This window comes from Scleropages formosus, chromosome 2 (assembly GCF_900964775.1).
Source record: "Scleropages formosus chromosome 2, fSclFor1.1, whole genome shotgun sequence".
NCBI lineage: Eukaryota > Metazoa > Chordata > Actinopteri > Osteoglossiformes > Osteoglossidae > Scleropages > Scleropages formosus.
The window spans coordinates 15,967,485-15,983,390 of record NC_041807.1 but is presented as its reverse complement, the minus strand read 5'-3'; the positions used below and the strand labels follow the sequence as shown (position 1 = coordinate 15,983,390).

The window sequence follows — 15,906 nt, the reverse complement described above, 5'->3', positions numbered from 1 at the left end:
TACACCCAACCAGTTTCAAAGTGGAAATATTTCAGCACACATGTATTGCAGCACCCATGCCCCCCCCAACACACACACACACACACCCCAAGGCCTAAAACCACACGTTCAATGTACTTTGAAGTGTTTGTTAATTAGTATGGCAGACAGGGGGAAAACTTCTGCTTGCTTGGGGTTTTATTAGAGCTTCAAAGGCACAAGGGCATTAATGCAAAAAGTGGGGCAACAGCAGCATTCAAATGCTCCTTCTGCGTTGACCTCCTCTGCCACAAATTTAAAAGACTACATTTACTGACTATGTATTGTGGTGCAGAGATAAAGTCTACGAAATTTAATGCACTGAAGAAAATAAATCAAATAAGATTATATGAAAGAAATGCACCTTGAAGCAAACTCACCCAAGTGGTTATACGGTGCTCTGCGATGTAATGGATGCAATGGGATTAGTCTGGAGAAAAAGAGATCAACCGCAACGGCTTTGCATATTTCAGAACACCACCAGTTTTTGGTCATGCCAGCCACAAGCCATGACCATTCCTTGACCAGGAGCAACGAATGAATCTCGTTTGGTGCAAGAAGGGAGCCCTGCCTGGCCACCAACTACACAAAGTTCCTTACAAATAGCGCCACTATGACTGATCACCCTAAGGCAGCTGCTGAACCTTGAAGTAAATCTAAAAAGGGAATCCATTTTATCTCTGGTTTGGATACCTTGGATGGTCAGATCTGTCAGAACCCACACAAACACTGACTGAAACTGCTTACCCCACGTGGGGCTGCAGTGAAACCGGAGCCTAACCCGGCAACACAGGGCGCAAGGCTGGAGGGGGAGGGGACACACCCAGAGCGGGACACCAGTCCGTCGCAAGGAACCCCAAGCAGGACTCGAACCCCAGACCCGCCAGAGAGCAGGATCCAGTCAGGCCAGCTGCGCCACTGCGCCCCCGCGCCCCCCTCTCTCAGAACCATCATCTTAAATAAGCCACATCCCTTTCCCTCAGCCTCCAGCTGCAATAAATGGGTTAGTATGTTCCCAAAAATCCAGTGTCTGTATCAGATGGCCCACAAACGCGCTGTTAATGAGCGCCGCCAACAAGGCCCTGTTTCCTCAGAGACCTCCTCTCGCGGTGCAGAGCCCTTTGTTTCGCCTATTGCTGCTACAGGGGCCTAAAGGCTCTCTGAGGATGTGGTAGTCGTGGGTGCAAATGTGTGTTCAACCAAAGAAATTGCATAAAGCATCACCCACCCACATTTACATTTAACATTTATTCATTTAGCAGACGCTTCTCTCCAAAGCGACCTACATCTCATACATCTCACTTCTTCTACCTGGCGCTCGCAATCAGTCTGTGCGCAGTAAAACACACGATTGCTGTTCACAGTTTGCCGCTAAGCCAGGACACACTCGGGGGGGGGGTGCGACCCTAAAGCAGCATGAGCACTCTTCTCAGAACTACAACAGCAGAGCTCCTCTGACGCGGCTTCGCCAAGCACTGAGAACTTTCAACTCCGTGCTACGTGTAGCTAACCTATACGAGCATATAAAGTACGTCCTGCTATGGGAAGCTTTACAGAAATAACAAACACAAACGGCAATAAAACAGGAAAAATAGATACACAGCAGAGGATGGGGAGGGGTTGTCTGTCTCAGAAAGGAGCACCTACTGGTCTTCTCAGAGCCATGGCAGGGTCACAGGTACTTCAGCAGCACACACTTCTGTCTCCGGGGAGCGGGCAACACTCTTCTCCTAACGCCTGGCCCCTCCTGGGGGAAAATGGTCGGAAAGTTCTAGCAAATGCCCGTTTCGCTATCACAGTTACACATTTGAATTCATGACCGCAAAAGTGCTTCAGTGGCATCCGAATCACACCAGAATAACCGAAGCTTCATTTTGACTGTCCTTTGTTACGTCCCCACAATGCGCCGGGCCGACAGACGTACCGTGTGCTCAAGTATGGAACAGGAGAGCGTGAGTGCATCATCTTCAGCCGAGGCTTGTGGACGGAGATGCATCCCCGGAGCTCTGCTGAACTTCCTCAAAAGTAAAGAAAAGCAAAAATCTATCATCAAGCATCACATCACATCACAGCCAGTGTCACCTGTGGGATTTTGCCAGCTTTAGGTAAGCGCTCTTTTATGCTGACACTTGGGATGTCAGATCTCTAAAGCTTTTTTTTTTTTTTTATTTGGACTGAACGGAACATGAGGAATGCGGAATGGTGCTGGAACGAAGACAAAGGAATATATTCACAATGTGATTCCGAGCAACATTCCTTGTTATGTACACATTTTTTTTTGTGGAACCAAACAAAGGGAAAGGTGTAAAAGTCTTAGAAAGTAAGAGGAGCTGAAAGGAGGCACCACGTAAGCACAAGGTGATATTGCCTCCGAATGGCTTCTGCATCCAGCTGACGGTTTGGAAAAGATCATCCAAGTGAGCGGATAAGGTCAGCTTGGTCCAGCCTACGGGCAGAACTCGTTCACCTGTGCGCTCGATGTGGAACATGCTCCCAGCACTCATACCCTGCTCAATTGTGTATGACAGATTAAACTAAAGACAATGAACTGCAAGCACTGCAGTGCTCTCAAGGATAAACCACAGGTTAATAACGGCTTAAACGGATAAACAGCCAGTCGAAAACAGCTTAACAGGATAAAGTATCCAGCTGTAAATACAATCTGCACACCCTCTTAATAAAAAAGCAATTCCTATTATCCTCCTTCAGTTATATCACACTGCAGTGTGTATGCAGCAACAGCAGGGAAGAACTTATGACTATACGCATTTAATTATTTAGCTGATGCTTTTCTCCAAGGCGACTTACAGTTATTTACCCATTTATACAGCTGGGTAACTTACTAGAGCAGTTTAGGGTAAGTACCTTACTCAAGGGTACTACAGCAGAAGGTGAGATTCGAACCGACAACCTTTGGATCCGGAGGCAGCAGCTCCAAGCACTACGTGAAGAGCAGCCCCTGTAGACTTCCATTGCTGTGAGCTGAGGATTTTCGGCCGCAGCATTTTCAACGTACGGCAGTACACCTGGGTCATAAGGGACACTCTCTGTTAGTGCAGCCTAATTGTTTATTTCCATAACTTATAACCTGGCTACAAAAGTACAGCAAACACCGGGGTCTGCAAAACCGCAGGACGCGGGTACAAGATCCATTTGGGAGGGGGAACCGGCCCAGGATGGGACTCACATGTAAGGACAGGCCTCATGTGAACCAAATGGACCATGTAAAGACGAACACCCGAGGCTCCCATTCAACACAAACGAGTAAGAGTCTAAGCCCAGGTAAGGGACTGGAGGTCACATTTTTGTTACAGACATGCAGTAGATCTCCAGCCCGAAGGCAGAAAGTGAACCTTATTTCCTCATAAGTGGCCAGAGACGAAAGAGCTGTTAATGATACTAATAATAGAAGACAGTAATGTGTGGAGCAACTGTATCAGCCTCATGCAGCTTTCACTGTCCTGCATAGTAGAATCAGTTTTCTGCATTGTTTACACACACTTGTGCAAGCTACAGTAAAACCACCAGTTTGTGAGCTCGATGCCCCTGTTCTGACTGTTACCACAATGCTCCATACTGATTATCCACCACTAAATGATGCCCCCTGATGTCCCACAGGGGTGCGAAGAAATTAAAGGCACCTGGTCACAAGAGCTTTCTCCTGACCTCGGGTCTGACGCGACCTTGCAAACTTTAATGACTTTGGGTTTCTTTGATGTAGCTGCCTGTGTAAATGATCACTCCCCTTTTCCACTTTTACATCTTTTTCCTAAACATATAAACCGATTTCATGGTACCAGACTTTTGGAAATTACACCTGGGATCACCTTTAAGAAATGAACACTCCATGAAACGAGCCCTGATCCGCACGTCAACCTAGAACCTATAGAAATAAGAAGGTCGAAGAACTATGGGGTTTTTGATTAAGATGTTTACTTTTGCACCTACATCTCTCATCTAAAAGGAACTGGAGAGAAGGATGTAATGTGACTTCCAGAGTTGTGGTTCTCATGTTATTTTTCATTAGCTCACAGATTTCGAGAGGGGTGTTAGAAACATTTGGGTGAAACACACTGTCCTGCTTCACCCAGACATTTTTACCTTTAGAAATTTGCTGAAATATAGTACATATTCCAGTCGGAATTAATTAGTCTAATGTAACATAACACATGAGAACAGCTACAAACAATTACCATAAAAACTGGGAACGAGAAGTACTGCAATAACCCTCCAGATGTCAGACTGGATAAAAGCTTTTCCCTTCAACATATTACAGCTCTACCTCCAACATGACATCTTAAAAGAATTTTGTCGTCTTTCACTGCTAGCTAGGTGAACAAAGATTTGGGTGGACTCTGACAAGACAAGGCGGCTGGACTGGCCAGTAAAAGCCCAAAACTGCTTAAGGCAATTACGTGCAAGAGACATCAAGAGACAGTCCTGGCTCCCTTCATGTTCACCTTGTACACCTCTGAGTTTAGAAAGCAGTAGACCACCGAGGCTGCGGAAGTTCTCACATAAGACAGCAGCAGTTGGTTGTATCAGGGAGGGACGGGAGGATGAGCACAGAGGCTTGGTGAAGGACTTTGTTGAGAGGATGCAAAATGAACCAAGAGCAAGTGGACATTAGAAAGACTAAGGAGATGGTTGTGGACTTCAAGAGGCCTAAGGGTTTGGTGTGTCCAGTGACCTGTAAGTACCTGGGGGTGCACCTGGAGAACAGGCTGGAGTGGACATGGAACGGTGAGGTTCTGTAGAAGAAAGAAAAGAATCACTTGTATGCTCTGAGAAGGCCCAAGTCTTTAGGAGCGCGGAGGTCACTGGTACGGATGTTGTGCCAGTGTGTTCCAGCTGTGCTGCTCCAAAGAGGGCTACCTGAGGCCATTTCTTCAAGGAGTCATTAGGCTCTATAAATGAGTCCTCCCGCTACCAGGGTGGTGACCTGTTAACGACTGACTGGTGCTGAGCTACCTAATTTCACCCCCCACCCCCACTGCTTCTACGTTCACTTGGCGTGTTACTGCCAATAAGGTATATCTTGAAGATTGTGTGCATTAAAAATCATCAGACATTTTTATCCTCTAAAGAACTGAAAGCATTCAAGTTTCTTGCTGTCCCAACATGATCCTGCAGAACCACTCAGAACTGATGATCCACACCAATATCCACAAACACCCGGGGGAAAAAGGATGCAGAGCAGGCACTACATTTACAGGCCATTGAAGTCATAAGGGACTTTGATGGCTTGGCCAGGAGGAGCCCACGGTCGACTCAGGCTCCCTACGAGGGCCGGGCCACCGTAGAGTTCATTACTGGAGATCTGTCGCAGAGTCAAACGACACTAAACAGCAGCAGACTGCGGGGGCTCACGTGCCTCCACAGGGGTGGCAGACCGTCTGCCACGCATGCACCCAGCCACACTGCATCACACCGCACCACAACAGGCCCGGTGCACGATGACCGCACTCACAGAGTCACCCTGCAGTGCCCCCTGCTGGCTAGGGCCATTAGACCCCTATTAGAGCCCTCACCACAGCCTTACCTGCAAAGTGGGCCCAGATGGGCTCTCCACATGTGGCCTTGAGCCTCCCCTCCACTGCCATCCTGGGACAAGGGTGGTCTATATTTCAACTTCAAAGCTCTCCTGGGACTTTTATTTGCTCAGAGCCTAATAAAAAAGCAGCACTAATCATGCAATTAGAAGGAGTTTAAGAGAACGGCTATCATGTTCACGGAAAAAGCAGCTATGGCGGTAATTATCTTCAAACGGGAATTCAGGAGGGAAAATGCTGCAGACCCTTTACTGAACAAGTTCCTTCATATCCTACTTAGCATCGGCATCGAACAAGTCCATACCAAAGTTTTGTCCATGTTTTGTTCATGCGAGGGACTAACCCAGTCATCCACTCTCATGGGCACCATCAATAAGCCATAAATGAACAATTTTAACCTACGGATAAGAGGCTGATTTTGGACGGAGGGGAAAAACCACAGAGTGGCCATGCCAGCGTAGCCACTGCAGCATAACTGATTCCTCGCTTCCAGCTCTGTTCTGCGTGAACTTCCTGCCTGTGCTTCCAGCAGCGCTGCACTCCCAGTTCGAACCCGAGGTGAAAGCAAAGGAAGTAGACCCACAGGGCCTGGCTGATGAACAGATTAGTTTCAGACAGGCGTCAAGCCACTCATGTAGCTACAGCAAATCTGGATCAGCGTCAGCTGAGGATCGAGCGCTTCCTTGAGCGGGCCGCAGCTCTCCAGCTGGATCGCTCTTCACAGGAGGCCCCTTCAGCTGGACGCCGAACCCGACGTGGCCCCACTGTGAAAGGGCCCGTGGATCGGACTACAGGGGGCCTGGCCTTCAACGTACCATAAACCCAGACGAATGAACAAATAAGTAGACAGTACCAGCAAATGGTTTGGGCCGGCGTGCTCTCCTGCTTTCTCCACTGCTTCCTTCCACGAATTTGGCAGCTTTCCTTTCGTGGAATAAAAACGCTGCACGGTTCTGGGCTCTGCTCAGCTTACACACAAACAATCGAGAAAATCTAAGCCCGAACTCTAAAATAATCTAGGGTATCCTCGAGGTATGTACTTCTGATGCGAAAAAAATTCAGCTACAGAGGCATTCCAGTCACAAGAGATCCAGGTAAAGGAGGCTGAGTGGCAGAGTGTTACACCCTGAAGCTCTGCTTCCTGGCCTGCAGTCAAAGGGACCATTGTAATCTCAATTTTGATTTATGCTTCTGGTTAAGGGGAGATAAATTCTGCATGCAGGTCTACAAAATTCAAAAAATGCTTCTGACACTTCCACCACCAGAAGGGACACAGAGCCCCATTCTTTCAATCATGAAAACAGAGAGCCCTCTGCTTCCGCCCCCTGGTGGCCAGCGCAGGGAAGCGTCGCTCAATTATTTATCATGCATTTGCCTCTAAACTTGTAACATTAACTGTTATGCCACATTTTATCCACTTTATTATAAAAAATCTTGGACAGAAAATGGAATCCTGGCATACACACTTCAGAAAATTAATCTGACTGATCATACTCGTTCCCCTTTAAACAGTAAAATATATTTGAAAAATGTTCACATCTTTAAAATACCACATACGGAGAGGTAGAAGCAAAACCGCCAGCAACCATAACCCTAATCCTAACCCTAAGATGCTGTTCAGGTCTGAGTCAATAAAAAGAGAGAGGAAGATGAAATCAGGATACATTTACTTAAACTTCTGAGTCTACCTCTACACATTTCTCTACATGTGCTCTTTTCACTGCTTGTAAAATATACATGAGAGCTCATCCCCTTTTTTCCAATACAGGCCTTACACTCTTCTTCATACAAAAGGCTTCTGTTGGAACGCAGACGCATATATTTTTCTGAAGGATTAAAGTAATTAGACATATGGGCCAGACACCGGTGTTGCCAAGGAGAGAGCGAGTGAGCATCAACGGCCCGGTCCACATCGACGCTGTGAGCTGTGAGCCTTGCGAGAGCCCATGCTGTTTGGATTGGGTGTGTGCCTCCCGGCGCTTTCAAAGGGGCTGTTGTCCTCCCCGAACTGCGCTCTACCTGCATCTGCTGCCAAACACAGCCGACTTCTGCACATCTTTTGAAAACCTGCTTTTTAAGACAGGACCCGTGTGGAGACCCAGCTTCGCTTTCAAATCCAACAGGAAGTTCCAGGGAAATAACTGGAACACGCAGTGTGTATGCACAGTAATGCGTTTGAAGTGAATCCAGCATACATGTGGTACGAGAACAAGTAGGAACCTTGTCTGACCCCCCTCACACACGATATTATCATGTTCATAAACACTTGTAAATGCACTTTGGTATTTATAGCACGTAAGGTATAAATGATCGTGCCCGTAAGGTATACATGTTCATGATGATGCTCAGATCAATCCTTTACAGAGCCACTCCTGCAATGTAATGTAAATGTTTATATGCATCAAAAAAAGAATTATTACTAGGAAGGTGATCAGGAATTGTGGATATTCTGAAAGTTTTGTGCAGCTACTCGTATTATCAACATTGGTGCATATGGTGGAAAGAAACAAACTAGTTGTATTTAAGAATCACACGTCTGCATATATATCTGTTTTTCTCCTAATGTAATGTACACAGTGTATTTTGTATGAGATGTACGGCACTTTGGAGGAAAGCGTCTGCTAAATGAATACATGTAAATGCATAATCTCTGTTTCAGTTTATACACGCTTTAATTTCTGCATTCTGTCACTTTTCCTTGTACCACTGTAACCGGGGTTCTACAGAAAATCCTAACAACATTCGACTAAGACTTTGAAAAGGTGTAAAATACAGGTGGTCCTCCGCTTAGAATTAGCATGAACAAATGTTATGCTGTCTGAACAGGTGTTGTTATAACCATCCACAAGTTTCTTCAAGCGCTTGTCCCAGAGAGGGTTGTGCAGGTCTAGAGCCTATCCTGGAATCACTGGGCCCAAAGCTGAGGGGGGTATAGCCCAGAGAGGATGCTTCGCTATATCCTTTCACTAATTTCACACATTATTCATGTTAAAATAATACTAATACAAAATGATGCATGCACTATTTAACCACAGTACAGTTTCCCTCCTCCGAGACAGAAGACATAGCTTACTACTAGACACTTTACTCGATCTGCAGCTGATTACTCACCACATTTACATTTTACATTTTTTCATTTAGTAGACTCTTTTGTTCAAAGCAACGTACATCTCAGCAAAAGTACAATTTATGCATTACATTAAGAGAAAGAGACACAGCTGCAGACATGTGACTCAAGTAAACCTAGTTCATTCCCTACCACTTGCTGCACCGAGGTTCATCGTTCAAGTAGGTGCATAAAACACAGGATACACAAATCCTGATACCCTCCTACCATTTTTTCTTTTTTTTTAAAGATTAATATACACAAGCAAGCAAATACAATGTCGGAGTAGCGGCTGATAAAAGGCTTTATCTGGTGATGCTCATGAAGTTACAGTGTATGAAGATTCACACTGTGAGCTGGAGAGATCTTGGGCAAAATGGGTCTGGAAAAGGTGAGTTTTTAGACCCTTCTTGAATCTAGACTGAGTTTCAGCAGTTCTGAGTGAAAGAGGAAGGTCGTTCCACCACAACGGAGCCAGAACCGAGAACCTCCACGTTTTACCTTTTGTGCGCGGGACCACCAAGTGAAAAGAAGTAGACGAGCGAAGGGGCCTGGCTGGGGTGTAGTGGTTGATCAAGTCCTGTAAATAGCTGGGAACAGTTCTATTGATGCATTTGTAGACAAAAACCAGGGTCTTGAATTTGATTCTGGCAGCTATAGGAAGCCAGTGCAGAGAAGAGGAGATACATGGGAGCGCTTTGGCAAATCAAACACAACTCGTGCAGCAGCATTCTGTATCAGCTACAGAGGTTTGATGGCAGGAGCAGGAAGGCCACACAGGAGAGAGTTGCAATAGTCCAGACGGGACATCACCATGGCCTGGACAAGTAGTTGGGTAGAGTCAATTGTGAGGTAGGGGCGGATCCTACGAACATTATGCAGGATGTATCTGCAGGACAGGGTTGTGGCTTCGATGTGCTGAGAGAAAGACAGACTCGCGTCAATCGTTACTCCCAGACTCTCGCTAAAGAGCTTCTGGTGATGAACCTAGGTTTAACCTTGGCACTCAATATGGGCATCCCCCCCCTTGTCCCTGCACACAGCGATGTGCTCCCTCCTACAGAAACAGACAGAACACAGTAACACTCCCAAAAAGTGCGTGTCACTTTGTGAACGTGGACTGGATCCTTCTGAACAGAAGTCGACGTGTCTTAGGCAGCTCCCTGAAAACTTCTACACACCGTGCCCCAAGGAAACGTCACCCAAGACAACTTCCCCAAACAGGCGTATTAGCGTACTAACCAACACAGCTTCGTACCCTGACATTTTCTTCCCCTCTTTGTACTTTAATATCCCTGTGCTTTAAATTCAAGCACGTAGCACTTAAACTTCACAACTTTATTATTCTATTTCATAATTGTCTTGAATTCCAATTTGCTATTTTTTCCACAAAAGCTGGGACAGTAGGGACAATGTTTAAAACTCTCTCTTGTTCATCTCAAAAGCCCAAGTTACTCTAAGCAAAAAGAAGGGGCTTTAAAAAGGCACATTCCCTTCCCAGGCACTAGGTGGCGCTGCACAAAGCTTAAAAAATTTAAAAAAGGCACATTTATTTGCCAGGCACCAGGTGGCGCTATGGCAGCAGGAGCCAACAGTGTGACATTTGACCACAAGCGCAAACAGGCGAAAAATACTAACCTGTAAAAATGACGTTCATGATTTTCTCCGTAATGCAGAAGCTGCTGTTACAGTTTTGGAAAATGAGACCTGGAGAAGGACATTATTTATTCACCTAACACAGTACACTATTAATCTTAGGGTGCTTTTAATTTTTTTAACTTAATTTTCTAACATTTCTGTGACTCGTGACAAATTTAGCCGTAATTCACACTCACTGATGTTTGTATGGATCTGTCAATAACTGTTGGCTCTATTGACTTTAAAAATGAAGTAACGTTAAAAGTGAAGCAACATACATATGAAAATTTCATGTAATTATTATTGTAATGTATTAATAATCTTATGTTGCTTTACAGCCCATTCAAACAGTTTCAAACTGAATAGTGTAAAACCCTATCGGATGTGTCATTAATTTACCAGAATCAATGTGGTTTGTTAATATTGCAAGTATGACGACTAATGCACAGTAATACGATTATTAATACAACTTTTCCCAAAATGTGACTAATTCTTTCGGAAGAAAAAGCTACCACAATAGCTAAAACTGACTTCACAAACCTACGAGTAGTAGGCGCTGTACCGCATACTTCCGATACATGTCACTATTTCCGGTTCACCCATTGGCTGGAGTTCACATTTTACGTCATTTTTCAGCGACGAGAGAGTTTGTCAACAAATCTTGTAAAAGCAGGTAAATCGCAAGGTCTTCATAAAAAAAATCATTGTTTTGGTCTGGCTGCAAAGGATTAGGATTTTAAAGCAGTAGAATGTTTAAATAGTTGTTTAAGGTTTAAAGGTAAAGTTGTTTAATCATTAAACGTCAGCATTGTAGTTTTCAGATATAGCAGTGAGTGAGTGAGTCCAAGATGAGTGGAGGTTTGGCACCAAGCAAGAGTACCGTCTACGTGTCCAATTTGCCTTTCTCGTTGACCAACAATGATTTGCACAAGGTAAGTTTGCACTTACCTTGCAACCTTAACTTACTTTGGATTTGTACTTTACCCTTTTAAAAAATATAGCTTGATGATAGCTGTTCAGGTTTCCCCATGTGTGAGTGACAGAGAGAGAGAGAGAGAGAGAGAGTGTGTTCCACTGATGTATGGATGAGTGACCCATTGTAAGTAGTGTATCTAGCAGTGTAAGTCACCTTGGTGAATAAGGTATGTGGGCTGATAACACTACATAGAGTTCATTGGAAGTAGCTTTGGAGAAAAGTGTGTGATAAATAGATAAATGTAAATGTGTGTGAGGGTAATCCCAGCTGTGGCCTTACTGTTGTGCAACAGTATTTTAAGAGTTAAGTTTTTCTGTTAACAATATGAGACTTTCCTTCATGTTCTCTTTTAACTTTCCTCTTTTGACTTAATGGGATTCTTGATTTTGTCCTTGTGTTTTTCCCGTTTTTCTTTCAGATATTCACTAAATATGGAAAAGTTGTTAAGTAAGTAGCTTGACGCCTTTCTCTATTTTTATATTGTCTGTCACATGCGTTATAATGAAATACTTGTCTGTGTTTCCTTTGGACAGTTGTTCAATACTATATATATCACCTTTCAATTAATATATTTCGGTAACAGAGACAGGTTAAGTACACATTTCACATATGTGATTTCTGTGGAAAATACTAAGATTATTTTAAAATTATTCTTTACTAAAGAGATTTTTTTTTGTCCGACATGATTTACACTGTTAAATAATCAACTTTCCAGTAATTTGTCCACATTTATTTAGTGGGGTGTTATTACTGTATCAGTTCAGGGTGAGTATCTTGATCAAGAGTACTACAACAGGAGTGGGATTTGAACTGAGAATATCATGTTGTAAGGGTGTTGCAGTTAACAAGCTATTATTAATTAGTCACAAATATTCTGTTTTCAAGAGTAACAATTGTGAAGGACAAAGAGACAAGGAGAAGTAAAGGTGTAGCATTTGTGCTCTTCCTGGATAAAGAATCGGCTCACAACTGTGCTCGAGCACTGAACAACAAGGAGGTAACCCAGTCTCTATATTTACTTCTTATGTTGTAATTTTTGCAGCCAGCACACAGGTACAATTGCATTGTTATCCTCTCTTTTTCTACCCCTCACAGCTGTTTGGCAGAACTGTGAAAGCTAGCATTGCTATTGATAATGGGCGTGCAACTGAATTTATAAGGAGACGAAACTACACTGACAAGACAAGATGCTATGAATGTGGGGTAAGTTTTATTTTATATCAAATTCTCTTTGTGTCTAATATGTTGCATTCTGTGCAAAAACATTTTTTTTTTCTTTTTTTTTTTGCTTGTCCATTTTATGCTTTTATCTGTGTTAGGAACCCGGTCATTTAAGCTATGCTTGCCCAAAAAATATGCTTGGTGAGAGGGAACCACCAAAGAAGAAAGTGAAAAAAAAGAAGAAGAAGCAGCTGGAAGACAATGAACAGATGTATGTACATTTCTGTCACATTTTTTTGCTTTGGCTGCACAAAGTACCCTTCCTTAAAAAGTGGTGCTGTACAGTACCAATCAAAAATTTGAGTACACTTGCAGGATAGTGGTTTTTTTTTTTTTTTTTTTTTTTTTTTTAATATATATATTATATAACCCAAGGCATTCGGTAACATGTTTCAGCAGGAAATTAACTGACAGGTTTTCCAATTTCTTCTTAAATTTCTTTGAACCATGTGTACTCAGACTTTTGACTGTTTCTCAAAACTGTAACGAAAAAGTTAACATTTTACAAACGAGACTCAATAGTTTCAACTTGGTATGACCTGTGATCTTTCCAGTGAAGAGGAAGAGAGTGAAGAGGAAGGTGAAGACCCTGCAATGGACAGTCTGAGTCAAGCCATTGCATTCCAGGTAAGAGGACAGGCTAACAAACAGCATGTCAGTACAGTAGTCGCACTACTGTCGTTTTTGTATTTAGAAAGCAATTTGTGCAGTATGACGTTTTAGAAATATTTAGATATATTTCCTGAAATACATTTCTCTAAGTAAACAGGAAATACTGTACTTAAACCAGCATATTTTTGTCTCATGTTCTAGTTCCTACATGCTGGGACTATGCTCTGTCAGTATATTCAGCTGGAATGAACGGATGATTATGCTGCTGTTGTCTGACAGTAATTGCCATTTGCCACTACCCCCTGCAGCAAGCACGCATTGAGGAAGAGGAGCAGAGACGCAAGCAAATGGCACGGGACGAGAACCTTGTTTCTACATCGGAGGACTCCAAAAAGCCAAGAATCAAAAAGAGTGCTTACTTCAGTGACGAGGAAGAGCTCAGTGACTGAGATCTAAATGTGCGCCGAGTCAAAGGATTGTTTTCAACTTTTTACCTGCTTGTGTTTCATATGCCAGTAAAACCTTCAGTGTTCCCCCCCTTATTAAAATCCCTATAACATGATGTGATATGGTAGCTGCAAGGGATGCAATTAATATGTAAAAATTACACCTACATTCTTTTTAGGGGTACCTGAGCTGGCTCTGAATTGAATCTTTTACCTTACTTCGAGCATTTATGTTGGCATTTTATTCATATTGACTTTGAAGGTGGCTACTTAATTTTATTTCTTATGTGTGCTGTGTAAATATATGTCTGTTACAAAGTCTTGTCTTTATGATATCATTTGTGTAAATAAACTAAATATTTCAGAATCCATGTTAAAGTCAACAGGGAATAAAACTCTGAGTCTCACAAAAGAAAATTTTAAAATCTCATTTAAACAAAGGTGATCTGCATACCTGTAGCAAGTATTTCAAAGGTGGGCCTCCAGAATTTATATGCAAACAGTCAAATGTTCTAATCACAGATAGAATGTAATGAAACGTAATGACCGAAAGAATAAGATCCTGGATACAAGCAACTGCAATGAGTTTTCTCTGCAGACGGGTGGGACTCACTCTCCATGACAAGGTGAGGAGTTCGGACGTCCGGGAGAAACTCAGAGTAGAGCCGCTACTCCTCCACATTGAGAGGAGCCAGTTGAGGTGGTTCCATCTTGTAAGGATGCCCCATGGGTGCCTCCCTTTGGAGGTATACGAGGCACAACCAACTGGGACAAGACCATGAGGTCGGTCCAGGAGAGATTATATCTCCCAGTTTGCCTGGAAGTGGCTAGGGATCCCCCAAGGTGAGCTGGAGGAAGTTGGGGGGACAAGGATGTCAGAGCCTCCCTGCTCTCCTTATTGCCACCATGACCCTAGGAGGACAAGCGGGCAAGAAAATGGATGAATGGATGGTAATGAAACACACACTTACCACCCACTTTACTTACATCTGCATGTTTACTCATTCAGCATGTTCCCCTAAGCACACTCATTTAATCATGGCTCAGTATGTAAAGCATGCGTAGAGGGCCAAGAAGTCCAGTTACTGTTTGACTGAATGTTAGAACACAATGTGATCCTAGAGATGTTGAATATCGATGGTGCCACACACACCAATTCCAGCACCTAAGAAACAGCTGCCATTTCACTAGACAAATAACAGCTGGGAAATAACTGCTCATGCAACAGTGGTGTGCAGAAGGGCATATAACACCAAAATTTGAATAGAATGAGCTATGGCAACAGAAGACCATGCCAGGATCCACACCAGCAATCCCAGAAGAAGACAGACACACACACACAGGCTGAAACCGCTTGTCCCAGCGAACCGGAGCCTGACCCAGCAACACAGGGCGCAAAGCTGGAGGGGGAGGGGACACACCCGGGATGAAACGTCAGTCTGCCACAAGTCACCCCAAGCAGGACTTGAACCCCAGACCCACCGGAGAGCTGCACCACCGCACCCCCCTCAGAAGAAGAAGATGCACAAATTGTATTTTCTACGAGATGTACGTTGCTTTGGAGAAAAAGAAAAATGTCTACCAAATGAATAAATGTAAATGTAAGATCACACTACTGTAAAAACTATAGTGTGTGGCATTAGCAATACAGGCTGGCAATGATGATGTAATGGTGTTGGGATCTTTTTTTCTTCGACTTTCTGGTACCAATGGAGCACTGAATACAACAGTGTACCTAGACATTGGTTCTGGCCCTGTGCGTTCCTTTATATTAACTTCTCTTTTTTTCAAATGGAGATTTCCAGCAGGATATTACACCTGTTCATAAAGCATGCATCATCTAAAGACAATTCCACCAACATGACAGACTGACCTCTTTTCCAATGACTTTCACAGGCTCCGGTCCAGTCAATAGGGCTCCTTTTAAATGTGGTGGAGTGGAATGATGGCAGCATGAATGTGCTGTCAAAAGAATCAAGTCAGCATAGACCACGATCTCTGTGAAATGTTTCCAGCACCTAGTTGAATCAGTTGATCAAAGCGCCCATAGCATTCTGGAGGTAAAAGAAGGTCCTGCCTGGTACTACTTAGGTGTAAGCAATAAATCACTAAGTGATTGTATATGTTCCCCAGAAAAGGGCACTCAGGTGAGGAGGAACTGTTTCTGATGGTTCCGTAAAATACATGCCACATAGTATCAGGTACATATATAAAATAGATGCTTTCCAGCTCACCTGCAAGGCTAAATTGTAAATGTCAAGCTTGATCCTTACGAAATACTTATGTATTTCTGTGGTATGGATTTCTGATGTTGGACAGCATTGAAATAGATATTTT

General features: G+C 43.6%; 1 protein-coding gene and 1 long non-coding RNA gene across 2 annotated transcripts; one reads left to right on the top strand and one right to left on the bottom strand.

Annotated features, from left to right (window-relative positions):
- Nucleotides 1-1,413: 1,413 nt before the first annotated feature.
- LOC108931509 (uncharacterized) lies at nucleotides 1,414-10,874 on the bottom strand. Its single transcript, XR_001965909.2, has 4 exons — nucleotides 10,855-10,874; nucleotides 10,315-10,383; nucleotides 1,943-2,036; nucleotides 1,414-1,765 (listed from the first exon to the last, which is right to left on the bottom strand). It is a non-coding gene; the product is annotated as an uncharacterized LOC108931509 (long non-coding RNA).
- Nucleotides 10,875-10,962: 88 nt separating this feature from the next.
- zcrb1 (zinc finger CCHC-type and RNA binding motif 1) lies at nucleotides 10,963-13,942 on the top strand. The gene is made up of 7 exons (XM_018747256.1): nucleotides 10,963-11,246; nucleotides 11,709-11,737; nucleotides 12,176-12,287; nucleotides 12,386-12,493; nucleotides 12,610-12,722; nucleotides 13,066-13,138; nucleotides 13,432-13,942. The coding sequence occupies exons 1-7, from the start codon at nucleotides 11,163-11,165 to the stop codon at nucleotides 13,570-13,572; spliced, it is 660 nt and encodes a 219-aa protein (XP_018602772.1). The 5' UTR covers nucleotides 10,963-11,162; the 3' UTR covers nucleotides 13,573-13,942.
- The last annotated feature ends 1,964 nt before the right edge of the window (nucleotides 13,943-15,906 follow it).

What these genes read in the sequence shown, in the direction of transcription:
- zcrb1 (XM_018747256.1), top strand. Translation starts at nt 11,163, where the DNA reads ATGAGTGGAGGTTTGGCACCAAGCAAGAGTACCGTCTACGTGTCCAAT. An exon ending in CCAACAATGATTTGCACAAG is followed by an intron (nt 11,247 to 11,708) that starts GTAAGTTTGCAC and finishes TTTTTCTTTCAG; the next exon opens with ATATTCACTAAATATGGAAA. An exon ending in GTCAAGCCATTGCATTCCAG is followed by an intron (nt 13,139 to 13,431) that starts GTAAGAGGACAG and finishes TACCCCCTGCAG; the next exon opens with CAAGCACGCATTGAGGAAGA.